Source organism: Lepus europaeus, chromosome 1, assembly GCF_033115175.1.
Source record: "Lepus europaeus isolate LE1 chromosome 1, mLepTim1.pri, whole genome shotgun sequence".
In the NCBI taxonomy this organism is placed as follows: domain Eukaryota; kingdom Metazoa; phylum Chordata; class Mammalia; order Lagomorpha; family Leporidae; genus Lepus; species Lepus europaeus.
The window spans coordinates 19,496,741-19,524,268 of NC_084827.1; the positions used below are offsets into that span (position 1 = coordinate 19,496,741).

General features: G+C 52.5%; 1 protein-coding gene across 2 annotated transcripts; it reads right to left on the reverse strand.

Moving 5' to 3' along the window:
- Nucleotides 1-95: 95 nt before the first annotated feature.
- Nucleotides 96-24,903, reverse strand: TSPAN33 (tetraspanin 33). Of its 2 annotated transcripts, none has more exons than XM_062198266.1 (8): nt 24,802-24,903; nt 6,649-6,706; nt 5,949-6,073; nt 5,573-5,647; nt 4,616-4,711; nt 3,629-3,757; nt 1,524-1,685; nt 96-1,374 (listed from the first exon to the last, which is right to left on the reverse strand). In XM_062198266.1, the coding sequence occupies exons 1-8, from the start codon at nt 24,901-24,903 to the stop codon at nt 1,273-1,275; spliced, it is 849 nt and encodes a 282-aa protein (XP_062054250.1). In that variant the 3' UTR covers nt 96-1,272. The 2 variants fall into 2 exon arrangements, with proteins under 2 accessions (XP_062054250.1, XP_062054243.1); XM_062198259.1 differs by having other exon boundaries at nt 5,949-6,076.
- Between the last annotated feature and the right edge of the window lie 2,625 nt (nt 24,904-27,528).

A 27,528-nucleotide genomic window follows, 5' to 3' on the forward strand; every position in this document is an offset into this window, starting at 1 on the left:
CCTTCCTCTTCATTCCCCTCGGACCCTTCCCTCCCCCACCCCCGTCCTACGTTTTGGGCGGCACGTTGATTTTCATCCACTTTAATTCGAAAAGAAACATTAACAGCATGGGATAAAGGACGCCAGTCCCCGATCAGAAATGGGCATGGAGACTGGAGAGATGAGGCTGAGGTAGATGGGGTGCGTGTGGGCCCCCAACAGCTACTGTGGAGTCGCGGGGTCCCCGGGTGGGGCCGGTTACTGTGTCTCCCCTTCCAGTTGCCAGAATGGAAAATCCATGGAGTCCAGCTTAGCCCAGGTCAACAAACTTTTATTGCCACTTCTGGCTCCCCCAGGCTCTAGCAAGATGCCTGCTTCTTACACGGTAGAAATACTGAGCACTGGTGCAGGAAAGTGGGGTGGGGGGGTCACCACCGCTCCTCCTCACGCTGCCAAGTTAAAGAAAACCCCATTTGCTGGACCAGGGGTACGGGCAGGCAAGAATTCGCGGGATTGCAGGGCTCGGACCCACTCTGCTGTCTGTGAAGTGCCTAGGCCATGGTTCCAGACTTTTCAGAGGGGGTAGGGTGGGGATGAATTTGGCTGCTGTTGTACCCCTTGCCCTGGCTGCCACGTTTCCATGGAAACGAGGGAGGGGCAGGATGTAGCTCACTCGGAACCTGGGAGGGTGGCAGGGCAGGCATTTGGTAAACAGATCCCCTTCCACCCCTCCCCAGCACGGTCCGCTGTCCCCAGCCGACCCCCAAGCTCCACGGCCTGCTCCACTCCTTTCCCTGGTGGAGCTGGGAACAGGCCAGTCCAGGCAGGGGCTGCTGGTGTCCACTCTCCACTGCCAGGTCTCACTGGCAACAGTCAGATTCTAAGTCCACCAACCTCTGCAGCAGCCCTAACAGAGCTGGCAGCCCCAGTGCCTTGGGGTGCAAGCGGCAAGTGCCCCCACAACTCTCTGTGCAGGGGCTATTTCCCAAACATCTCTGCCCAAACAAAGCTAGAAAAAGAAAAAAAACTATAAACCCAAATGCTTAAGGTTAGAAACCATACGAAATAAATCTATAACAATGCTGAGGGCTCGATGAGGGAAGACGAGGCGCGGCCTCCCAGCCCTGGGCCACCTGTGCACCTGCCTGGGGCCCCTCGGCCATTTACTTCTCACTGGACTGCAGTTGCTGGGGTGCCGGAAACCAATCTCCACCTGGTGCTGTTCTCAGCAGCCGCGGCCGAGGGTCGCTGAGGTTTGCCCGTGGCCCCGGTGAGGAAGTGCGTGGCAGGCTCTCAGTACCACGGGTCTGCCCGGTGCTGCTGGTTGTAGAGCTGTAGCTTGATCTGGTCTTTGATCTGACTCACTAGGATCTGGGACAGCAAGATTCCCACCAACTGGGAGAGACGAGAAGGAATGGGGCGCTCATCAGCAAGGGGTGCCCTGCGCATCAGCAATGCCCCAGCTGACCCCCAAGTGCCCGAACCCAAACAAAGGAGCCCGTGGAGACTCTGTGGGACCCCCCGAGGCTTGCAGGATGAGTTACCTGGGGAATCGCCAGGCCCAGTGCCACCCCGCCAAGTAAGAAGAGGTTGCTGTGTATCCAGTTGACCAACTTGTCAATGCAGCCGTTGGTGTAGATGACTTTGCTAGCTTCCAGGTAGTTGAGGGCCTGCATACTTTGGCCACACATAGTGTTGATCACGGCCTGGGGGGAGAGGGGAAGAGCCAAGTGGGACTCCCATTCTTAGACTTCTTCTGATAGCTGATGAGCTGCTCATCCTTCCTAAATTGTTAGGGAATATATGACGGTACTTTGTAAATTCCATTTTCCAAGAACTTTTCAAAGTTTTTTTTTTTAATTTTTTTTAAATTTATTTTTGACAGGCAGAGTGGACAGTGAGAGAGAGACAGAGAGAAAGGTCTTCCTTTCGCCGTTGGTTCACCCTCCAATGACCACTGCAGCCGGTGCGCTGCAGCTGGCGCACCGCGCTGATCCGAAGGCAGGAGCCAGGTGCTTCTCCTAGTCTCCCACAGGGTGCAGGGCCCAAGGACTTGGGCCATCCTCCACTGCACTCCCAGGCCGTAGCAGAGAGCTGGCCTGGAAGAGGGGCAACTGGGATAGAATCCGGTGCCCCAACCGGGACTAGAACCTGGTGTGCCGGCGCCGCAGGCGGAGGATTAGCCTAGTGAGCCAGGGCGCCAGCCTCAAAGTTTATTTTGATGTAGCACATTTGAAATCCATGTACATTTTTTTCATAAAACATATTTTCTATGAACCTTTTGAAGACTCCTCTAGGCATGAATTTCACAATTTTTTAAAATATCAAGATGATCTTTAAATTCCAGGTTCCATGAACTGTTTTTTTTAAGATTTATTTGAAGGTCAGAGTTAGAGAGAGGTCTTCCTTCCATCTGCTTGTTCATTCTCCAAGTGTCCACAAGCCAGTAGCTTTGTTTGGTCTCCCACATGGTGCAGGGACCTAAATACTTGGACCATCCTCCACAGCTTTCCCAGGCACATTAGCAGGGAACTGGATTGGAAGTGGAGCAGCCAGGACGTGAACTGGAGCCCATATGGGATGCTGGCATCTCGGGAGGTGGCTTACCCGCTATGCCACAGCGCCGGCCCCTCCATGAACTTTTGAAGTACTGATGGATGTGGACGGTGCCGAGTTGGAAACTGGTAAAACTTCCCTTCCTCTTAGAGGTCTGGGTCCAGTTAGCTGCTCCTTTTGAGCCCCCATGTGGGCTACGGGAGTGAAAGACTAACAGAGCTATCAGACTAGGGTAAAGAAAAACACCCGACAGCTGGCCGGCGCCGTGGCTCAACAGGCTAATCCTCCGCCTTCCGGCGCCGGCACACCGGGTTCTAGTCCCGGTCGGGGCACCGATCCTGTCCCGGTTGCCCCTCTTCCAGGCCAGCTCTCTGCTGTGGCCAGGGAGTGCAGTGGAGGATGGCCCAAGTGTTTGGGCTCTGCACCCCATGGGAGACCAGGAGAAGCACCTGGCTCCTGCCATCGGATCAGCGCGCTGCGCCGGCCGCAGCGCGCTACCGCGGCGGCCATTAGAGGGTGAACCAACGGCAAAGGAAGACCTTTCTCTCTGTCTCTCTCTCTCTCTCACTGTCCACTCTGCCTGTCAAAAAAAAAAAAAAAGAAAAAAAAAAAAGAAAAACACCCGACAGCTGTCGTTAAAACTGATTGGTGGGGCTGGTGCTGGGTGTATCTGGTAAAGCTGCCACCTGCAGTGCCAGCATCCCATATATGAGCGCCAGTTTGAGTCCCGGATGCTCACTTCTGATCCAGCTCTCTGCTATGGCCTGGGAAGGCAGTAGAAGATGGCCCAAGTCCTTGGGCCCCTGCACCTGCGTGGGAGACCCAGAAGTATCTCCTGACTCCTGGCTTTGGATCAGCTCAGCTCCGGCCGTTGTTGCCATTTGGGGAGTGAACCAGCAGATGGAAGACCTCTCTCTCTGTCTCTGCCTCTGCATCTCTGTAACTTTGCCTTTCAAATATACAAATAAATCTTAAAAAAAAAATTTTTTTTTTGATCAGCTAAGCTAGGGAAGGAGGATTCACACTGGCAGCTGCCCTAAACAGAAAGTAACTTCTATCACGGCACAGGAGGAAGAAGGTTAGATTTGCTCACCTGGTTGGGGGTAGGCAAGCAACAGGAGTAAGGCACAGAGCATCGCTCACGGCTGGGGTTGTCTTCCGAGCAGCTGAAGTACATGTTCTGGGACCAGTCCTTGTAGGAAATCCCTCCACAGCAGCTGAACTGCAACAGAGCCCAGCACAGGGCTTAGATCTCCCCATCCTCACACTGAGCGGAACAAGGGAATTCGCAGAGTGACCCAGAGTCCACGACGAGCACCCACCTGCAGCTTCAGGTTGGGTTTAACATAATCTTGAACCCAGAACTCAGGCTCCCCTTATTTCTTTACTTATTTGATAGGCAGACTGACAGAGAGAGCTCTTCCATCTGCTGGTTCACTCCCCAGATGGCTCCACATTCCACCCAGCTTCCTGCTAATGCATTCAGGAGGCAGCAAATGATGGCTTAAGTCACTTGTGTGGGGACCCAGATAGGGTTCCTGGCCCCTGGCTGCAGCCTGGCCTCACCCCAGCTGCTGTGGGAATCTGAGAGGTGAACCGGGGATGAAAGACCTCTCTCTGTCTCTTTCTCTGTCACTCTGCCTTTCAACGAATAAAAAAGTCAAATACAAATAAAACCAAGCAGTGTACTTAATGCCACAGATCTGTACACTTAAAAGTGGCAAATTTTGTTATACATATTTTACCATATAATTTTAAAAATGTAATCCTTAAATAATCATAAATCTGTCGTGTTCCTCCTCCTATAGGTAACCACTTATAATGGTTCCTTCCAAATCCTTCCAAATTCTCTCTGTAAATATGGATACGTATTCTTTCCTCTTTCTTTTTTTACACAAATGGTAGATTACTATATATACCGTTCTGTGTCCTTAGAAGTACTCTGAAAGCACTCTGCTGCTCAGTATAGTTTTTTGCCAACCCCCTTACCAGAATCCATTACCTGGCAGGTAACCAGGAGGCACCGGGCCTCCAGGTGAGGCGGTGAACTTTTGCCCACACCCCCGTGCTCAGCCCGTACCTTCTGCTGGCCGAAGTCGATGAGGTTCTGCAGATCCAGGTCATCGCGGTAGTGCACAATGGCGTTGTTGATGATCTCGCTCACTTTCCCCCGAGCCTGCCGGAGACAGTGCTAATTTCTACCCTGCCCCTCCCTACAGAAATAACAGAGACCCTCGAAAGCAAAACCAGTGCCCAACAAAGGAAGACTGCCAATGCCAAAGCCCATCCATCCCTGGGCCCTCGGGCACCCGAGGGCAAGAGCAAGGCTGGATGGACCTGCTGTGGCTGCTTCTCAGCTACCCTGCTGGGGACCCAGCGTTTATGCACCTCTGCACACTGTGACCACACAGCCTCCACACTTGCGAGAGAGGCAAAGCATTGAAGCTCAACGGCTCTTCTTGGCAGAGAAGGGCTTACTGAGCCGAGGCACTGACCTCTAGTGGACATGAGGGAACTGCATGTCTTTAGACCCAAAAAGAGACCTCCGGTTATCATTTTAGGATTTTTACTAAGCCAAAAGGACTGGAAAAGTCAGGGTTGATGAAGAGGCTCTTAATTCTGGTTCCTGATCCAAAGGACTGGCCTTGAATGGAAGATCATTGCCAGATATGGTAAGCACTGCTCAAAATCATGTTTTCTTGTCCTCTCCCCTTCCCTTCCCGCTCTCCCTCTCCCTCTCCTTCTCTCTCTCTCTCTCTCTCTCTCACACACACACACACACACACACACACACACTTTAGGAACAGGCTCTCCACATTGTCTGTAACCCAGTCCTCTGTGGATTATCCCAACTATGTGTTCATGGAACTTCCTGCCTGTTGGCCTCCTCGAGGAAGAGTCTTACAACCTTGAAATTCTCTTTGGACATGGCATAGACTCACCCCGCCCCCCTTTCAAAGGCTGATGCTTCTCAGGGGAAGGCACTGTGGTTAACGATCAGGCCGGAGCCTGAGATGGCTCGGGGCTCCAGAGTTACCTGGTCTGAGAAGACGAAGCCCAGGATCCCCGCGGCCAGCTGCAGCAGGAACACGACGGTGAGGCAGAGGGAGAACTGTGGGGACAGGCAGGGCCAGGAGACAGTCTCAGCACTCTGGGCAGCAGCCCAGCCCAAGGAAGTGGGAAGCGCTGGGGGCCACGCGGCGCTTCTCCCAGATGCCCCACACATGGGAAAGACAGCTGCCTCTGCTCGTGCCGGGCCACCTGGCACTGGGCTCCCCAGTGACGAGCGGACAGTCCGGGCTTTGGGGTTGGGTGGGCCAGAGGAAAGGGGGGCTGTAGAGGTCGCAGGGAGGGGCGGTAACCAGAGGTCAGCGGGCACCTGGGGACTTCCCAGTGGGCCCTTGGCCACTCACCGTCTGCAGGAGGCAGATGTTCTCCCGGAGGGACCCAATGCAGCCACAGAAGGTGAGCAGGAACATGAGGACACCCACCACGATCAGCAGGATGGCCGGGTCCACCGCCAGACAGGCCAGGGCTGCTTCTGGGAGAGGCGCCTGCCCTTAGCTTGAGCCTGCACCCAGGGATGGATTCCCCAGGCGAGGGAATCTCCGCTGTGGTCAGGGGAAGCTTACGGGGAAGCAGAACTCCTCCCCTGCACCTCTGCCTGCCCCTCCAGAAAGCACCGAGGCACTAGCAAAGCGAGCGCTTGTACTCCTGGGCTTTCGGAGAGGAGGCGCCGCTTAGGGTCCAGGAAGGAACGAGAGAACATCAGGTCCCAGCTCTGCAGACTCACATCCCGGAGACTCAGTGCAGTGGGAGAGAAGGAGGCTGAGCCACGCCAGGACAGCGCCAGGCAGGGGCTACAGCCCTGGCCTGTTCTGCTCCCAGAGCCCAGAGCCTACCTTCTTCCCCAGACACTTTGTAAGCCTACCGCGTCAGCACCCAGGAGGCTCACGGAGAGCTGTCTGACGCCTTGGCAGGGAGCAGTAGGATCTGGCTGTGGGGGCGCCGCCTCCTTCAGCCCCAGTGCTCAGACAGGATTGCATGCAGGGGGACTGGGGCTGAAGGAGGCAGAGGAGGAAGGGGTGTGGTGGAGGGGGAGCGGTAGCCCACCTGCGTGCTTCATCAGCCGAGCGTAGACGCCCACAGCCACCATCACCATGGAAATCACCTGTGGAGACAGGGCATGAGCTCCTGAGATCCTGGAAAGCAGACAGTCCTGAACACTGTGCACAGCCTTCCAGAGGGGTGACTTTGCCAGGACCCAGCAGTGGACATCTTTCTCCGGCCCAGGAAAAGTGCTGATAGAATCTGCCAGAGCTCTGCTTCCGCCAGAGACCTTATCTCATTCGCTCCTCACAACACAATTACCTTGTGTGCGAGATGTTATCTCCATTTTCAGATAAGGAAGCTAAGGTTATACAAAGTTAATACAGAACAGTGACTAAGAACATGGGCTTCAGACAGTCAGACTTGGGCCCACGTGGGACAAATGTCCAAGCCTCAGTTTCTGTATCTGAAGATGGGAATTAAAACAAACCATATCCAGCAGCTGGTGTTGTGGTGCAGCAGGTTAAGTCACCATTTGCAAAGCCAGCATTCCATATCGGAACGCTGGTTCCAGTCCCAGCTGCTCCACTTCTGATCCAGCTCTCTGCTAACGTGCCTGTGAAGGCAGTGGAAGTCAGCCCAAGAATCAGCAGATAGAAGATCTCTCTGTCTCCATTGCTCTGCTTTTCAAATAAAAGCATACATCTTTTAAAAAATCCACAAACTGGGGCCGGTGCCGTGGCTCACTTGGCTAATCCTCTGCCTGTGGTGCCAGCATCCCATATGGGCACAGGGTTCTAGTCCTGGCTGCTCCTCTTCTAGTCCAGCTCTCTGCTGTGGCCCGGGAGGGCAGTGGAGGATGGACCAAGTACTTGGGCCCCTGCACCTGCATGGGAGACCAGGAAGAAGCTCCTGGCTCCTGGCTTTGGATTGGCACAGCGCCAGCTGAAGTACCATTTGGGGAGTGAACCAACGAAAGGAAGACCTTTCTCTCTGTCTCTCATTGTCTAACTCTGCCTGTCAAATAAAAAAAAAAAAAAATCCACAAACTGTATCTAATAAGATTGCTGTGAGAATTAAAAATAATACATGATGGGGCCGGTGCTGTGGCACAGCAGGTTAAAGCCCTGGCTTGAAGCACTGGCATCCCATATGGGCGCCAGTTCTGGTCCTGGCTGCTCCTCTTTTGATCCAGCTCTCTGCTATGGCCTGGGAAAGCAGTGGAGGATGGCCCAAGGGCTTGGGCCCCTGCACCCACGTGGGAGACCCAGAAGAAGCTCCTGGCTCTAGATCGGCGCAGCTCCAGCTGTTGCGTCCATCTGAGGAGTGAACCAGTGGATGGAAGACCTCTCTCTCTGTCTCTACCTCTCTCTGTAACTCTTTTAAGTAAATAAAATAAATCTTAAAATAATAATACATGGAAAGCATTTATTTGTATTTACCTGATGGTAAATATAATCATTACTAATAGTTACCTTGTCCAGAGTCACACAGAAACTGTGAAATTTGAAATTATTTACTTATTTCAAAGGCAGAGTCAGAGAGAGAAAGAGAAAGAGAGCAAGAGAAAGGGGAAGACATTTTTATCTGCTGGTTCAATCTCCAAATGCCCCCAACAGTTAGAGCTGGGCCAGGCTGAAGCCTTGAGCCTGGAATTCCAACCAGGTCTCCCACATGGGTGACAGGGACCCAAGAACTGGGTCATCACTCACTGCCTGCCCAGGTACATCAGCAGGGGGCTGGATGGAAGCCGAGCAGCTGAGACTCGAACCAGCACTCTGATACGGGATGCAGGCATCTCATCCAGCGGCTTCACTGGCTGTGCTAAAACACCTGCCCTTATGAATGTTGATCCACCTACAGCAAAGGGAAGGTCTCACAGCTAAAGCATACTGCCAGCTCTCTAACCTTCTTGGAGGTCAGCGTGGTTTCAAGTGCAAAAATAAAGGTGTCCACCAACATCAAAGGGCATGTGTATGAATGAATGTGTGTGCACAAATACTGGCCACCTTTATAACTCTGATCCCAGTGTGGAGCAATGCAGGAGTCTGGAATCTTTACATTTTCATGGTTTCTTCCTGAGTGAACCAACCCACCGGGGCTGCCAGGAGTCTCCAAAGAAGCCTTCTCTGGAGTCTCCCTGCCTCTGGGAATGCAGGGTAGCCCCAGTATGTACTGCCTCTGCTACTCTGTCTTTGGGCTGTCTCTAGGCCGGTGCTAAGCAGCTGCTGTCTGTCGCCATGGCAATAGATGGGGTCAAGCTTTGGCAGGAGAGAGTTCTCAGCAGCAGGGACTTGACCAACTCAGTGGGAGGGAGCTGGCTGGCCAGATTCCACTGTCCTGTGAGACAGAAACCAGGGGGAAAGAGGCAGCTGGGAGCTTTGGTGGGGGGCGAAGGGAGCCTGGCCCCTAGAACAGGTAAACAGCGTTGGGCCAGTCGCTTAGTAAAGACCTTCTGCCTGTGGCCCCCTTGATAAAGGGCCTCTGCCACCTGCTAGGGGAGGCGGTAGTGCGCATTCCACAGTGGATGGCAAACCCTCATCTAAAGCCATGCCTGTCACCTTTCTCTGCCTGTATGCACGTCCTTGTCTCCCTGCCCCCATCGTTTGACCCTGTCTCTGATTCAGGGGCCAGTGCCATCTGCCGGCCTTCACACTGTCCAGGAGAGTGGGAGTGGCCTGCTGAGCGGCATGTGGGGCTGGGGGTACGAGCTGGCTTCTCGTCCCACAGCCAGCCAGGCTCAGGGAGCACAGGCAGAGGCAGGGAAACCCCACACTGAGATGCAGCTGTCCCCTGGCTTGGTCCCCAGGGAGAGACTGCAGGAGGGTGGTATAGCCTCTGGGAGGGGGGGCCCCATGTAAGGTCCTAGGGCTACTAGAGTGTGTCCTCAGAAGGTGGTTCTCAAGAAAGCACTGTTAGGCCGGCGCCGTGGCTCAACAGGCTAATCCTCCACCTTGCGGCGCCGGCACACCGGGTTCTAGTCCCGGTCGGGGCGCCAGATTCTGTCCCGGTTGCCCCTCTTCCAGGCCAGCTCTCTGCTGTGGCCAGGGAGTGCAGTGGAGGATGGCCCAAGTGCTTGGGCCCTGCACCCCATGGGAGACCAGGAGAAGCACCTGGCTCCTGCCTTCAGATCAGCACAGTGCGCTGGCCGCAGCGGCCATTGGAGGATGAACCAACGGCAAAGGAAGACCTTTTTCTCTGTCTCTCTCTCTCACTGTCCACTCTGCCTGTCAAAAAAAAAAAAAAAAAAAAAAGAAAGAAAGCAAGCAAGCAAGCACTGTTAACCAAAGCCTGAGTTTGACCCCACCGAGCCTCTCTGCTCCTGGTTCAAGATGTGACTGCTTGCCTGGACACGCACACCTGCCAGTGCCACCCACCACCCACCATGGGGCCCGCAGTCAGAATCCGGTTGATGCAGGCACTATGCCCTTGAACCTGCAACTGTGAACCAAACCAACCTCTCTTTTCTTCCTAAGTAGCCTGTGTCTGGTGTTGTGTAGCAGTAATGCAAGGCTGACTGATCTACCAGCCCTATGCCAGGTGAGCCAGCCTCTCTGCCTGCCCGTGGAAACTCACCAGAGCCAATTCTAACTCAATATCGTCTTACTGAGTCATTTAAAAATAGGTATCTGCGCTTTCTGTTGTCCCCAGGCTCCTGTTTTTCAAATATAAAAAATTTAGTAAGATGCATGAAGTACTTTAAACAGTTTGTGGAAGGGCCAGTGCTGTGGGGCAGTGGGTTAAGCCAAGGCTTGCAATATCAGCATCCCACATTGGGACGCTGGTTCGAGTCCCAGCTGGCTGGCTTCCCACATGAACACCAGTTTGAGACTTGGCTGCTCTACTCTGCTCCAGCTCCCTATGAACGCAACCTGGGAAAACAGTGGAAGATGGCCTGAGTCCTTGGGCCCCTGCCACTCACATGGAAGACTCGGAGTTCTTGGCTCCTGGCTTTGATCTGGCCCCGCCCAGGTCACTGAGGCCATTTGGGGAGTGAACAAGCAGGTGGAAGATCTCTCTTTATCTCTCCTTTCTCTGCCTTTCAAAAAATAAAAAATAAAAAAAAAATTGTGGAAAAATGGATTTTAAAAGGTATGTTTATTTTGGTAAAGGAGATTGTGAAATGTAATCACAATTGTGAGAAAAAGGCAAGAGGGTCACAATCAGAGAAGGAGGAGGGCCGGCACTGTGGCATATGGGTAAAGCTGCTGCCTGAGACGCCAGCATATCACATGGGTGTGCCGGTTCAAGTCCCGGCTGCTCCACTTCCAACCCAATTCCCTGCTACTGCACCTGGGAAAGCAGCAGAAGATGGCCCAAGTGCTTGAGCCCCTGCACCAATGTGCAAGACCTGGAAGAAGCTCCTGGCTTCAGTCTGTCCCAGCTCTGGCCATTGTGGCTCCATTTAGGGAGTGAAGCAGCAGATGGAAGATTTCTCTCTGTAACTCTCCCTTTCAAATAAATAAATCTTGACCAGAAAAAAAAAAAAAAAAAAAAAAAGAATGGCCAGCACTGTGGCATAGTGTTTAAAACCACTGCCTGCTGCACCTGTATTCCATATGGATGGTGGTTTGAGTCTTGGCTGCTCCACTTCTGATCTAGGTCCCTGCTAATGGCCTGGGAAAGCAGTGGAAGATGGCTAAAGTTCTTGGGCCCCTGCACCCATGTGGGAGACCCAGAAGAAGCTCCTGACTCTTGGCTTCGGATCAGCCAAGCTCTGCCCACTGTGGTCATCTGGGGAGTGAACCAGCAGATGGAAGATCTCCTTCTCTCTCTCTCTGTAACTCTGCCTCTCAAAAAAAAAAAAAAAAAAAAAAAAATCAGAGACAGAGACTTGACCATGGAAGCAGAGGTTGGCAGGAACCAAAGGACGTGGGCAGCCCCTGAAAGCTGGATCAAGTGAGGATGCAGTCCTCTCTTAGAGACCCCAGAAGAAACACAGCACACCCAACACCTTAACTGTAGCCCAGTGAGACATGTTTTGGACTCCTGATGTCCAGAAATGTAAGAAAATGAATTTGTGTTAAGCCATGAGTTAATTTAAGCCATGGTTAATTTGTTGTAACAGCAGTGGAAAACCAATGCACTATCCAAATCCATTTCATCAGGTGCTAAGGTACTCAGAGGACCTAAAATCTAGGGCTTATATGGGGGCAGGGACAAGAGCATTCGTAGCCTAAGCAGTGGCTCTCAACCTTGGCTGCCAATACAGTCACCTGGCAGGCACTGTGGGGCAGTGGGTTAACCCACTACTTGGGATGCCTGCATCCCATACTGGAATGCCTGGTTCTAGTCCTGGCTACTCTGCTTCCAATCAAACTTCCTGCTAACGTGCCTGAGAGACAGATCACGGTCCATGTACCTGAGTTCCTACCATCCACATGAGAGACCTGGATGGAGTTCTGGGTCCGGATGGAATTCGGCCTGGACCAGCCCCAGGTGTTGCAGGCATTTAGGGAGTGAGCCAGCAGAAGGAATCTAATCACAAGACCTTTCTGTCTCTCCCTTTCTGTCACTCTGGTCTTTCAAAAAAAAAAAAAAAGTCACTTGGGGATTCAGTGGTAGGTGAGACACTGAAAACTCCGGATGCCTGACTCTGGTCTCTGCCAATGCAGACCCTGGGAGGCAACAGGATGGCTCAGGTAATTGGGCTCCTGCGCCCACGTGGGAAACTTGGCTCGCGTTTCCAGCTCCCAGCTATGGCGTTTACAGAGTACACCAGTGTTCTCCCTAATCTGGTGTTAAAACCCAGGAAACGAGAGTTCTGAATGTGTTCCAGGTGATTCCAATGTACAGCCAAGTTTGAGAAGCTACAAGCCTAAAGCATGATCAGCCAGGCATCTGCAGAAGCAGATGCAGGCTACATTAAAACAGGATCAGGACTTTACTATTTCATATTACTGGTGCTCTCCCCTGACTCTCAGATTCTGCATTTCACAGGTTGACCTCTCCGACCTCCAGTCCTGCCCTTCCCTCCCACCCTGGATTCCTCAAAGCTACGGCCATTCCAAAGTTAGTACCGCTGCTGTTAATAGCACCACACTGTAGAGTTGAATAGAACTTTAGAAATGGACTTGGCCACTCAATCCTTTGTGTAGTCGAGGCCAGAAGAGCTGAAGTGACAAGTGACCAACTGCATATGGGTGCAGTGGCAAAATCTGGACGAAACTCAAATTTTCAACCCCATTCTGGCCTCTTTCCACTATGTCAGTCTTTACTACAAAATCCTATGGCACCCACAACAGCACCATGGCCTCCTTTTAGGATGAGGATGGAGATAAAGACACGACCCTTCTGATGATGGCTTTCCATAGCCTGGCAGCCAACTTTTACAAGCTACAATTTTAAAAATACCTGAGTCTAGCTTCTAGCAAAATGAATGTTCCTGAGAAGTTGTTGATAAAGTTATATAAAATAATTTGCATGCACCAGTGCCTTTATCTTTATGTGCTTGTAATGAAAACAGGTGTTCCCTGGGCTCTGTGGAAAAATGGACCAGGGGAGGAAATTTACACGATGAGCCTGGAGCATTCTGTTGTGCCAGACAGCAGGAAAGTGCTCGACAACAAAACTCCTGCACTGACGCGGGTGAGCCAAACAGACACAGGAGCCAACCGAAAGAGCTGCTAATGGCCAAAACTGGAATAATTTCTTTAAAAATTTTTATTTATTTATTTGAAAGGCAGAGTGTCTGAAAGAAAGAAAAACAGAGAGAAGTATTATCGGTTCACTCCCCAAATGCCTGCAATAGCCAGAGCTGGGTTGGGCTGAAGCCAGGAGCCAGGAGCTCCATCCAGGTCTCCCTCAGGCACGACAGCAGGAAGCTGGATCAGCAGCAGAGGTGGGACTGGATCCCAGGCACTGACATGTGGGATGTGGCATCCCAAGTGGCAGCTTAACCCCTCGTGGCACAACCCCCATCCCCAAACTGGAACAATGTGATCATCAAAATAAAGCAGGAAATGTTGACTTATTATCCTAGGCATAAAATACGTATCTGTGAGTGTGTGCTGCTATAAATTAATGAGGGCAAAAAGGCCAACCTCCCATGCGGAGGGCTCTACACAACTGAAGCAGACATGCCGCCCTGGGGAGATGGACACGACTCCTCGCTGCTTCGGAGTGCGCTGTGCCGTGACTTCCCTCCAAAGGGCACAGTCTGGGTGAGGCAGGAGAGGGGCCGCCAGTGGAGACGCCTGACCCACACAGCCTCAGCTGGGCAATCGGGTCAGCGCCAAGCACGACAACACTGAGAAATCACCGGTGTGAGAGGCAGTGTGTGATGAAGGTGGCACTGTACCTCCAAGGTCCTTCCCAGTCCCCATAACCCGGGATAATCATGAGAAAAACACCAGGTAAGTTCCACAGAACACTGGAGCAGCCCTCCTCAAACTCTCAAGGTCATCACAAATAAGGAAAGCCCAAGAAACTGTCACAGCTAACAGGAACGTTAAATAAAAACAAGGAATCAGAGTAACCTGCGGGCCAGATAATGCTCACTGTGACAAACTCTCATGCTAATGCAAGATGTTAATAATGGGTAACTAGGGCCAGTGCCACAGCTCACTAGGCTAACCTCTGCCTGCGGCGCTGGCACCCCAGGTTCTAGTCCCGGTTGGGGTGCTAGATTCTGTCCCAGTTGCTCCTCTAAAAAATTTTTTTAAAAAAATGTGTAACTAGGCATGGGGTACATGGAAACTCCATAACGCTAAAACTTCCCTAAGAAATAAAACTCTATTCTTTTAAAAGCCACTCCAAATTTGCTAGTTTGTTTCCTCTACATTTTTCATATCAGATTTTCTTTTCTTTTTTTTTTTTTTAAAAGATTTAGTCATTTATTTGAAAGGCAAAGGGAGACAGACCTTCCATTTGTTGGCTCACTTCCCAAATGGCCGCAATAGCAGGGGGTTGGGTCAGGCTGAAGCCAGGAGCCAGGAACTCCATCCACGTCTCTCACATGGGTGGCAGGAACTCTAGAATTTGAGTCACTACCCACTGCTTCCCAGGTGCATTAGCAGGGAGCTGGATCAGAAGTAGAACAGCTGGGACTCAAATCAGCACTGTGATGTGGGATGTGGGCATCTCAAGTGGCAGCTTAACCCCACCTCTGGTTTAAATCAGGTTTTCCACCATCTTCACTGTTAAAATGATCATATTAAATGCTAAAGGCAACAGATAGATTGGTCTAAGTTTAAAAGGGATGATATAAATAACATCAAGTACCCGGTAAAAATAATAGAATTAAAAAGGAAGGAAGGACTAACATGGGAAGCAGTCCACACAGCAGACTCCTAGAATGACATTCGCAGTAAATAACACTCTGACCTCAGAATCAACCCTTAAGGCTTCCTGGTCGGGCTGAAAGGCCTGTGAGAGCATTTCAGGTATGGAAAGCCAAGACTCTGTGACAAAAAAAAAATATCCTACATGGAGGATCTCTGTGAGACCTCAGAGGAAAGAAAGGGACATCAAAGAAGGAGACACTCTTTTCTGAAGGGAGGAGAGAACATCCACTTTGCTTATGGCCGTGTCCAAATACTGATGGAGTCTATGGTCACAGAAGGCTTCCATAGCCTTGGCAGCCCATGGCAAGAGTCTCGGATGATCACCAACGTCATAAAAAAAGAGTGTTAACTGTTAAAGGAACAACAGTAGTCACTGTGCACCTGCTTCCCATATAGGACCTCTGTCCTTATTGGATTGTAATATGAGAATCAACTGCAAATTCTCTCCCCAAACTGTACTCTATATGTTGTGTGTGGGCATGGGTACAAATTGTTGAAGTCTATGATTAGCATAGGGTTGGTCTTCTGTATATAAAGTCATACTAAAAATGAACCATAATGAAGAAGGAGATGGGAGAGGGAGTGGGAGGTGGGATGGGAGCGGGGGGGGGGGGAGGGGTAGAGGGGAGGGAGGGAAAGAACCACTATATTCCTAAAGTTGTATCTATGTAAAAATGCACTCATTAAATAAAAACTTTAAAAACAAATCAGGTTTTCTTAATCTGGGGTTAATTTGCTAATAGTGGTAAAAACTTTAGAGTGATTTCCTCCCACTCATACCAAAGCTTAAGGCAGTGGATTTTTTTTTAAAAAAGATTTATTTATTTATTTGAAAGGCAAAGTTACAGAAAGAGAGAGAGAAGGAGAGACAGAGAGATCTCCCATCCACTGGTTCACTCCCCAGATGGCTGCAACAACTGGGGCTGGGCCAGGCAGAAGCCAGGAGTCAGGGTACAGGGGCCCAAGGACTTAGGCCATCTTTCGCTGCTTTCCCAGCCACATTAGCAGGGGGCAGGACTGGAAATGGAGCAGCGGGGACTCAAACTGGTGCCTCATTAGGATGCTGGCTCCATAGGCCATGGCTTTACCTGCTGTGCCACAGCGCCAGTGCCAAGGAAGTGGATCTTGAAACTGTTCAGTTGGCAGAGTGCTGGGAAGTCATAGGACTGCTGGTATACACCATAGCTTTTGATATACTAATTTCTTCTTTTAACTTTAATGCGCCATTGCTGCAATCTAATTTACAGCCCATATCTAACTTACCTCAATATCCCCATGATGTCCAGTATAAGTTCCCGCTCCCCCTTTTCTGATCTAGGATCCAATCATAGGTCATGCACTGCATTGAGTGATTGGGTCTCTGTCCTTTAGCCTCAATAGTCTCCTAGTTTTTGTTCTTCTCTCAAATTTTCTTCCCTTTCTTTGGTTTTATAACACACTAACTTTCTGACATTTCTAGCAAAGTACATCTAATATGATGTTCACCATTTTAATGTACTTTTACGATGCTGGATGATCGTCACCACTTCTATCAACCCGAGGAGCTTTCACATCACCGAATACAGAAGCCCAGAACCCCCGAAGCAGTCTCCCCATTCCCTCCACTCTCCCCGGCCCCTGGCAGCCACAAAGCTGCCTCTACGGATTTTCCTACTCTGGATATCTCCTAAGGATGGAGTCAAGCACATGTGGCTCTTTTCTTTACTGAGCATCATATTTCCAAGGTCCATCCATGCTGTAGCATGTCAGCACTTCCTTTCTTTCCGTGGCTGAATTGTATTCCATTGTATGGACGTAAGACAACGTGTTTACCTCTTCATGCACGGATGGACAGGTGGGTTGTCTCCACCTTTTGGCTGCTGGGAAATCTGTGTTCAAGTTTTTGTTTGAATATCTGTTTTCAGTTAAAATTTTTTTTTAGATTTATTTATTTATTTGAAAGGCAAAATCATGGGGGGAGCAATACAGAGAGATCTTCTATCTGTTGGTTGGTTCATTTAGTCACAACAGCTGGGTCTGGGCTAGACTGAAACCAGGCTGGAACTCCATGCAGACCTCTCTCTGCACATGGGTGCAGAGAATCAAAGACTTGGGTCGTCCTCTGTTGCTTCCCCAGGCATATTAGCAGGGAGCTGGATTGGAAGTGGAGCAGCTGTGACTCAAACTGGCACTCACATGGGTTACTAGCATTGCAGGCGGTGGCTTAACCAGCTGCCGACACTCCAGCCCCAGTTCTCCTAATTTTGCTTCATTTCTTGTGGGGCTGCACAGTTTCACCTTCCTGCCAGCACTGTGTGAGGGCTCTGATTCCTCCCAGCCCTTGCTCATAGTCGTCTGACATTTTTTTGGACATTGATGTTTTTGAGAAATCCAGGCCAATTATTTTCCAGAATGTCCCTCAATTATGATCTGGCTGTTTCCTCACAGTGAGATTCTGATCGCACATTTGTACAGGAATATGTAACACAAACATTGTTGTGTTCTGTGTATTGGGTGAGGAAGCACAACATATTAATTTCAATCATAGGAACAAGCAACAAAAAAATAAAGAAATAAGGAACAATTCTGCTAACAGATGATGTGGCTGCTAAGAGCACGTCTCCGCATTTCATAGAACAATACGGGCAGTATTCTAAAGAAACCGCTTCCCAGTCCCCCATGACATCTGGTTGCCCACTTGCCCTCCCTTTTGCCCATTCTTAGTGGCAAATAACTAGCTGCAGGCACTAATAATGTTCTTGAGAGAAAACAGGAAAATGCAGAAAGCTCTCCCCAGTATCTGGACTTTCTTTTTTTTTTTTTTTTTCAAAGATTTATTTATTTATTTGAAAGGCAGAGTTACAGAGAGGCAGAGGTAGAGAGAGAGAGAGAGAGTCTTCCATCCTCTGGTTCACTCCCCAGATGGCTGCAATGGCCGATGGAGCTTGGCTGATCCGAAGCCAGAAGTTTTTGCTGGGTCTCCCACATAGGTTCAGGGGCCCAAGGAGCAGCTGGTACGCAAACCAGCACCCACATGGGATGCCAGCACTGTTAGGTGGCAGCTTTACCCTCTATGCCACAACACTGGCAACACTCCCTCCTTTTTAAAGATTTATTTATTTGGGGCCGGTGCTGTGGCGCAGCGGGTTAATGCCCTGGCCTGAAGCGTCAGCATCCCATATAGGCGCTGGTTTGAGACTCGGCTGCTCCACTTCTGATCCAGCTCTCTGCTATGGCCTGGGAAAGCAGTAGAAGATGGCTCAAGTCCTTGGGCCCCTGCACCCATGTGGGAGATCTGGAAGAAGCTCCTGGCTCCTGGCTTCAGATCGGCGCAGCTCTGGCCATTGTGGTCAACTGGGGAGTAAACTAGCGGATGGAAGACCTCTCTCTCTCTCTGCCTCTCCTCTCTCTGTGTAACTCTGACTTTCTAATAAATAAATAAATAAATCTTAAAGATTATTTACTTGAGAGGCATAGTTACAGACAGACAGAAGGAGAGGTCTTCCATCTGCTGGTTCACTCCCCAAATGGCCACAACGGCTGGAGCTGAGCTGATCCAAAGCCAGGAGCCAGGAGCTTCTTCCAGTTCTCCCATGTAGGTACAGGAGTCCAAGCACTTGGGCCCTCTTCTGCTGCTTTCCCAGGCCATTAGCATGGAGCTGGATTGGAAGTGGAACAGCCAAGACTCGAACCAGCACCCACATGGGATGCCGCTCCACAGGCAGATGCTTACCCTGCTAAGCCACAGAGCCGGCCCCTTGACATCTTTTTTCTCACAAACTGGAAAAGATAGCGGCGATTGATGGTTGTGAGGACGAGCCCTTCCAGCCCTAGGACACCATTTTGGGGCCATCAGCTCTGAGAGAGGAGTGGATACAGGGCCCTGCATGGAGGCTCTGACTGGGGGCTGCTCTCCTGGCTCTCAAGCTGCAACAGGATGGCTGCCGTCCAATCTACTTCTCCCAGGCCACACCTTAGGACAAGGCGGTATGACAAGCCCTGAGGGGTGTACCTGGGGAAGGCTCTTGGGATAACAGCTGGGCTCTGATCCGAGGCTATCTAGGAACCTTCTCTGTAGCCTAGAAAGGCATCATCAATGACCTCCTCCTAGCTAACAGTGGGAATGTGAGCAAAGTGGTTCAGGCTCAAAGCTGATGCTCTGCTAGGCTCGGGCCCCATCGCTTTGCTCCTCTTTTCCTCCTCCCTGGAGAAGTGCTTATCCCTGTGCTCCAAGCCTACCCACAGCAGGTGGCTTCCAGGAGACAGCTCCAACCACAGCAGTAGTCGTGTGGAGTGCTAGACCTGCCAGCTCATTCAATTCCGACCACAACCCCCAGAGGGCACCAGTGCCTCCATGTACAACACCTGTGTTCAGAGCAGCCCTTCCAATGACTTCCACCAGCTCACCTGGTTAGTGACTGGCTGAAGCGGGACCAGATGTCCGAACGTCCTCAAAGCCTTGGGACCACCAGGTCCCAGCAAGCCCAGGGCCCCGGGCGTTCACCTGGACCACCAGGTGAGGTGGGAAGCAGCCAGCCATCTCCAAACCAGGTAGAGCTCAGGCAGGGGATAGGAGACGGCACAGGGAGGTGACTGGGTGCCAGCGGAGCCCAGGACGCATCTGGGGTGGGGGGTGGTCTCGGGATGGGGAAGTCCCAGCACGGCCACAAAGGCCTGCCTCTTCAAGAAAGCCGTGACCGTGTCTGTCTCCATGTTCCCAAGTCTAGCGTGCAAGGAGCAGGTGGCAATAGTGTCTCAGCACCTGCTCCCCACCCTCGAAGTCTCCTTCCCGCTTCCCTAAAGGCGATGGTTGGGGGCGGCTGAGGGTGGAACAATTCCCTGTGTGGGAGTCAAAACCCCAGTCCTACTCAGGGGGAGGTGGGGAGGGAGGGGCTGCACCTCCAATTTCTCAGTCCTTTCTATCCTTATTTCTGGATGAAGTCAGAGGTGGCACAGCCTGCTGGACCTAACACAGGACCCTCTCAGCACCCGAGATCGGTGGCCACCCTGGCACTGCCGTGTCTGGCTTTGTCTACATGACACAGGCTCCGCCTTCTCCCTCTGGACTGCATGGTATGGTCCCGCTGGATGGAGGAGTCCACGGGGCCCTTTCCTTGCCAATGCCTGGAACCAACTCCTGAGTGTCTTCCAAGGTCATGAGCAAGGAAAGGAGGTCCCCAGGGCTCCCAGTAGGATAAACATTCAAACACACAGCCCTGGAGTGACCAGCCCGACACAGCCTGCCGCCAAGACCGAGCAAGCTCTGTGTCTGCCTTTATTCTTTTTAAAGGCTGCTTGAAGTCCACGGTTTCCTGCCTGGTACAAGGCAAACAGAGCGACCAGGGGAGTTCAGAAGGCATGCATGCGACCTGCATAGCAAAGGTTCTCATCTTCGTTTTTGGTGTTTCAGGGTTTTTTGTTGTTTTTATAAAAGCAATTGGCTGCTTCACCCACTGAAGCTGGCTTGGCCTACGAGGAAGGGAGGGGAGAAGATGGAGGAGGTGGCCTCAGCTTCCTGGCATGGCTGGAAGTGTGTGTGTGTGCGCGTGTGTATGTGCGCGTGTGCATGTGTGTGTGTGAGGGTGGAAGGCTAGTGGCAGAAAGGCCTCTGCCACTCAGGGGGATCTTCCATCAGGCTTGATGTCTGGTAACCCCCTCACGGCTTCTGAGCCAGGTTACTGGAGAGGGAACTGAAGCTGGTCTGGAATGGTTCTGAGGACCCTGGAGATTCCCACCCAATGGTCCTGGCTGAGACACTAAATTTCTTAAAGAGGCCTCACCAGTGGTCCAGACTGGCCCAAGGAGGAACTGGACAGGAGTCCACATATGCTGCCCTGGAAGTGAAAACCTCCAGATGCTGTTGAGAGTAATTACGGGGGCTGGCGCTGTGGCATAGTGGGCAAAGCCACCGCCTACAGTGCCACTATCCCATATGGGCACCGGTTCAAGTCCCAGCTGCTCCACTTCCCATCCAGCTCTCTGCTGTGGCCTGGGAAAGCAGTGGAAGATGGCCCAAGTCCTTGGGCCCCTGCACCCACATGGGAGACCCAGAGGAAGCTCCTGGCTTCGGATCAGCACAGCTCTGTTCGTTGCGGCCACCTGGGGAGTGAACCAGTGGATGAAAGACCTCTTTCTCTCCCCCCACTCCCCCCTACTTCTCCTTCTCTCTGTGTAACTCTGAATTTCAAATAAATTAATTAATTTTAAAAGAGTAATTATGCCGGCCCCAAGCGAGGCTGGAGGGGACGGCTGCCGTTTTCCCGGTCTGGCTGAGGGAGAGGCGTCAGGCCACAGGAGGACCAGCAGAGGAGGACATAGCCAGGCCCCTCACCACTGAGGATGCTCGAGGGCCTGTCCACCACGGACGTGCTTCTATCCTGTATGGTTTGCTCTCTCACTCGCCATTTACTAAACACGCATCAAGCACCCACGGCCTGCCACACACAGCTAAGTCCTGAGAACCCAGAAGTGAAGAAGGCAGCTTCCAGCCTTAGTGGCCTCAAGTGCAGAGGAAAGACAGATAAAAGTAAACACTAATTGCAGCACAGAGAAGGGACCATCAGAGTACACACGAGGTGCCACGGGAGCCCTGAGCCACGGCCACCAAGGAAGCCTGGGCTGAGCCACAGGAGCTGAAGGTCTGAGCTTCTGGGTTCTGCCCATTTAGCTGCTGGCTGCTGCCCTCCGTGAGAAGGACCAGCCAGGAAGGAGGTGGCTGCTGTGGGCAGCACTGATATTCCTGACAACGTGTGCCCACGGCTGATAAAGCAGGTGAGGAAAGGCAGCTACTTCTTAACCGAAACATTTTTTTTTTATTAAAACTTTTTATTATTTATTTATTTGAAAGGCAGAGTGACACAGAGAGAGGGCTTTTCCATCTACTGGTTCCCTCCCCCCGCCAGGGCCGCCACCAGGGCTGAGTCAGGCTAAAGCCAGAGGCTGGGACACTGGAACTGCAGCCAGGTCTCCCCGGGCACAGTAGCAGGAAGCTGGATCCGGAGTGGAGCAGCTGCGACTCGAATTGGCACTCCCATTTGAGATGTTGATGCCACAATGCCATGCCCTAAGATCCAAAGATTTACATACAACTCGCAGAATCCTGGAGCAACTACTCCAGGTCATGGGATCTTGATGATCAGTAAGCCAGCAATATAACTCTGGGGAGAAAACTGGAACTCCCAGGCCAAAGGGGAAGTGAGATTTGAAACATACACTGGAGGCGTTGGTCCTGGTCCCAAAGGAGCCAGCCGCATTCTGAGTCAGACCCCAAACGCCCCAGGAGTTGGAGTCGGGAATCCCAGAGCAACCTACTTCCACCTCCACCGCTGAGCCTGAGCCCAGAGCACGCTGGCCACCTTCCCAACGTGTTCTCAGTGCAGATACAACCCTTCCCGCCTCCCACCCCCACATATGCAGCAACCCCAGGAGCAGGAGCAGCAGCAGTAGCAACAGCAGCAGAGGGCCAGGAAATGCACACTGCCCACCAAGGTGCAGGCCCACAGCTCCATCCACGGGTGCTTCTGGGCAGAGGAGGGGAATTTGATTAGGATGGTGGAAGTGTGCACGGTACGTAGTCCCTGAAGGGCGGGCGGGAAGAAAGATGGCCCCTAGACTTTCAGCTGCCTGTGTGTGGAGTGTAACTCCGTGGCTCTCAGCCCGTGGGAGAAGTGACTCAGTAATGCCTGTCCAGGACAGTGACCTAGGAATGGCAATGTCCCAGAGAGACCAGAACACAGAAAAATTCATCCTTGGATCCATTCCAAGTCTCGAAGGAAGAAAGTCCCCATAGTGATCCATTTACGTTTAAGTAGTTCACAGAAGCAGAAAAATGTCTCTGTTAGGGGACAGAGAGACAGGGACATGGGCTGGGAGTCACCTGGAAAGAACCCAGACCTCCTGTCCTTCTCGGTGCTGTTCCCAGAGTCTCCGACTCTGACACGAGTCTGCAGCAGGGCCAAGAAGGGGTGCTACTCTAATTTGGAGAGGTGCCAGCTTGGCTAGCCAGGTCCTCTGACCTTGAAGGAAGCGTTGCTGCCAATGTAAATGGGTCTAGGGAGCCAACCCTCTTCTTGGCTATGGCCTCCCGAGGTTATTTATCTAATTAAAGTGGCTAGGGTGGGGTGGGCAAGTCCAAGAAAGTGGGCATAATCCAAGCCTAACAGATGCACCCAGCTGGGGCCACTGGGGAACACAGATAAGAGTGAGGGGCTAATGGCTCCCAAGGAGACACGGGTAGCTAGACCTGGGACCCAAGTGAGGTTCCCAGGATGTCAGTACTGGCTCTGAGGGCTGTGCGTCACTAGCCTAGTGCACTGGCCTAGGCACATGTGAGCACATGTGGGCAGCTTCCCTGGTACTTGCCCCAAATGGGGAGTTCCCCTTGGCATGTCCCCCTGCCTGGCAGAGGGGTGGTGAGGGATTTTCTTCTGTTCTTCCTTAACCTCCTGCTAGCCCACAGGAACTTGGGTTGACTGGTTAACTGCAAATACCGCCAGCTACAGCGGCAACCATCAAGGTCAAGGACTTCCCCTGGAGGCACGGGGCCTCAGTAGAAGAGTCAGCAGACCAAGTCTACTAACCAGCTGTTGGGTCTTGGATAAAACATCTCACATCTCCTTGCTTGAGCTTTCTCGAACACACGTTGGGAATGCCGCACAAGATGCCTGCTGAAAATCTTTTTCCAATTCAAAAACTGAGAATTTGACAGGAGCCCAAACTTCCTCTCTCCCAGGAGCAGCATGGCTGAGAGTGAGCTGTCACCAGCATCCTCTGGGGCTTCTCTCATGTGTCCCAACAGGCTGGCACTTAGGTACTTTGTGCCTGCATTTCACACCACGGGCCCTGTGAAACCTTTCCAGCGACTGCCTTAGATGTCTGGTCTGCCCTCTCTCCTAGGAGACCTGTTTTAGACCCCAATTCCTCCCTCCTGCAAATCTGAATCAGAGATCCCAGACTGAGCGCGCCAAGGACAGCGGCTCCCAGAGCAGCAGCGCTGGCACGCAGGGCGCAGGCAGAGACATGGGGGCGTGGGGGAGGGACCTCCCTGCGGTCTCATTCCCCAGGCGCCTGGGGACTGTGCAGCCAAGAAACAGGATCAAGCTAGCCTTTCATGATATTTCTGCATCCGGGATCACACAAGGTATGGTTTTTACAGAAGAGGCAACCAAGGCCTACGGTCAGGGACCTATTTCCTTTATCAGTCATTCAACAGTTAATGGCAGAGTGCGAATGAGACGCCAGATGCCCAGGGCTTCAATCCTGTACTTTTCCCACTTTTCCACCACCAAGCAGAAAATTCTGACAGGACCCCCCGCCGTCCAGCCCATCGCCAGAAAGCTGCCAGGCTCCAGGGTGGAGGGTGGTCCTGAGAAAGATGGTGCGAAGTTTGGGGCAGTGCGGGCTTGGGGGCGGCATCCGGGTCTGGGGGCCATTCCTGCATCTCCTCGGCCTCGGGGGGTGGGGGTGGGGGGCCAGAGGCTACAAAGGGAAAGCTGAAGCCCTTAGCCCGTGCTTCCGGAGGAAAACCAGAGGGGAGGTTTGGGATTTTTCCTCTCTTCTTTCTCTGCCGGCGGGGCCTTTTAGCCCCCAGGCCTGGAAGTCCCCCCAGTCGTGAATGTGCCAGTGGGGCTCCCTGGCGCCGACAGGAAAACCTGCTCCTCCCCCAAGCCCTCCTTTTCGGCCTGGCACGGACCCTCACCCGACACCCGAGAATCCCCATACGTCTTTACCGAAGCCCTTGCACAGCCCTCCTCCGACGCCCCCTCCAGACCCGGCGCCACCACGGTGTCCTCCCCAGGCAAACACCCCCCCACCTCCCCCAGCCAAGTGTCGTCAGCCCCGAAAACTAGGCAGCGCCGCTCACCTGGCTCGCCGCGCGCCGCGCATCCCGGGCCGCCCCCGCCGCCCTCCGGGGGACCCTGCAGCCCGACAGCCCCCACGACCCTCGACTCACCCAGAAGAGCATGTTGAAGAAGAAGAGCAGGTATTTCACCAGCGGGTTGACGAAGGAGAACTCCTCCCCGTAGGCGGCCGGCGCCGCGGGTCTGCGCGCCATGGTCCGCCGCCGCCCCGGGGGGCCTATCTCCCAGCGGCCGCCGGCCCACCTGCGCGCTCCGTGCCCGGGGGCATGAGCCGCGCCGCGGCGGGAGCCCGAGCGGCAGGGCAGCGGCGCTGCGGCGGGAGGCGCCCGAGCCGCGCGCCGGGGCCGCCTCGGAAGCCGCCGGGAGCCGCCGGAGCCGCAGCGGGCAGCGTGCGCGACCGAGACTCCACCGCGGCGCAGGACCAGCCCGGCCCGCCCGGCTCCCAGGAAACCGGGCCCGCCCCCGGCCGCCCATTGGCGCGGCTGCCGAAGCCTGACTTCTCATTGGTCGGCGGCTGATGTCACTAAGCATCCAGCCATCCCTCTCCTCCGAGAGGCGGGGGAGACACCTGTTCGGTGAGGGACAACTTGCTAAAGGGTCAGTGGTTCTGCGTGCTCCCCACCCGCGAGGAGAAAGGCATCCAGGCTGCAGCTGCTCGAGGGAGAAAGAATGGGGAGAAAGGAATGCACGCCGCCTCCCACAGCGCCCGCCCTCCACCCGGTTGCTGTGCACGCAGGCAAACACAAATACATTGAAATCAACAAGTACGCACACCGTGTGTGGAGCAATGCGCCGAAAGCTGTGCGAACACAGGGAATACAGATAATCCGTGGGGGATGGCAATAAAATCAGGGAGAAGAAACTAACCTAGGCGTTTACAAACAACTAGAGGCTGAGTGCATGCAATCCTGGTTAGCAACTACCCATTTCAAAAGCTCTGTAGCCCGGTAGTGGAGACACGGAAACACCACCGACAATCCTGCCGTCCTCATTCACTGCCGGCACAATCCCTCCTCCTGGTCTCCTCAGAGTGGCCTTGCTCACAGACGCGGTTAACACGCTGATCTGACAGGCACAGGTTGGGTGCAGTGGAGGTGGGGATAGTGTGCTGGCTGCCATGAGTAGTACAAAAAGGCGCCTCAGGGAGGGACCTAATTCCACCATCAGTAGCCGCTTGACCTTGGGCAAGCTTAGCCCCAGTTTGTTTAATGTTAAGTGGGAAGGGTCTTGGCCTCACTATGGCCATGTAAGGATTAAATGAGATAACGCACGTACCTCACTCAGCTCATGGCTGGCATATAAAGGGGCTCTGATGCACTATTCCGTTTTTTAAAAAAAATATTTATTTTATTTATTTGAAGGAGTTAGAGAGAGAGGTAGATACACACACATATAGAGAGGTGTGGTCTTCCATCTGCTGGTTCACTCCCCAGATGGCTACAATGGCTGGAGCTGAGCTGATCTGAAGCCAGAAGCTTCTTCTAGGCCTCCCACGTAGATGCAGGGGCCCAAGGACTTGGGCCATCTTGTATTGCTTTCCCAGGCTCATTGGCAGGGAGCTGGATCAGAAGTGGAGCAGCTGGAGCAGTGCCCATATGGGATGCCAGTGCTGCAGGCTGGGGCTTTAACCTGCCAACCACAGCACCAGCCCCTACACTCTTCCATTTTAGCAGAATTTAGAATCCAGCATGGAAATATAACCACACCAATAACCATAATATATTAGGTTGGCGGTCAGCAAAGACACTGTGGCAATTAAAAGCAGGGAATGATGAGGTGTAGCACAACAGAGATGGAAGAGAAGTGGGATTCAGGTGGACAAAAAGGGGTGAGCCCAAGCCTGGAGGTGCAAAATCTCACCATGTGTTTAGCACTAAGTCAGCAGACGACGTTGGCTGGGGCCTGGGGTATGCTTAGTATAGCAACGGAAGAGAACGCCGACTGATGCCAGTACATGTTGAATTGAGTTATAATTGTGGAAGGACTTGAACATCAGAGAGTTAGTGTTTAATTGATTTGGAAACAAGACTTTTGAAGAAGGAAATGATGTAAGACCTGCTGTTTTCAGTTAGAGGCTGCAGAGAGAAATGTTTGTTAGGAAGTCACTATTAAAAGTCTGAATAATCAGAAATTAGGATCTGCTTTAGGGGTAATAAACCATGTAGTAGATTGCTAAGACGGGATAAGAGTGAAGTCACGGAGAACACAGAATTTCAAGGACCAAGCTACGGCAGGGGTAGGGGTGACCGAAGCACCAGGGATGGGGACTGGAGAAGTGGGTCAGGGCCAGGCTGCTGGAAGACTGGCCTTAATGGGTTAGGTGACGGCTTAGAGATCATTTTCAGTGTGAATGAGGTAGAATGGCGGGAGGCATTCTGTAAGAGGTTAAGGAGTGAATGCAAAGGGTGGACCCATTTCCAGATGTTAGAGGGCTGAGGATGAGAGAGAGGCCGAGCCGCTGGGTGCTTCCATTAAATCATCTCTGTTAAAGTAACGGCTGCCAGCAGGAAAAAGGGGTTGGATAGGTAAGGGTGGGACAAGGTTGGAGCTCATGAGTAGAGGCAGGACCAACCAGGAGTCAAGGTGATGACGCCAGTGTCCACATGTGGAGGTCAAGGGTAGCCAGACAGTAGGAAGCCATGGAGCTGTAGAACAGAGACTGAGGAAACTCTGAGTTGGAAAGACCTCGGAGAGAAGTTATAAAGTAGAAAAAGCAAAGTAGGAACGGTGTATACAATAGATGACATTCTGGGTACAAAGAGAGAGACACAGTGGTGCGGTTGAAAAGAACCACACAGGAGTTGGTTCTACTGCATTGT

Excerpts from the sequence above, each read along its gene's own strand:
- TSPAN33 (XM_062198259.1), bottom strand. The coding sequence starts at position 24,903 with ATGGCGCGCAGACCCGCGGCGCCGGCCGCCTACGGGGAGGAGTTCTCC. Across the intron at positions 6,707-24,801 it reads TCTTCAACATGCTCTTCTGG|GTGATTTCCATGGTGATGGT; the intron begins GTGAGTCGAGGG and ends CTGTCTCCACAG. Across the intron at positions 5,648-5,948 it reads ACATCTGCCTCCTGCAGACG|TTCTCCCTCTGCCTCACCGT; the intron begins GTGAGTGGCCAA and ends CTGTCCCCACAG.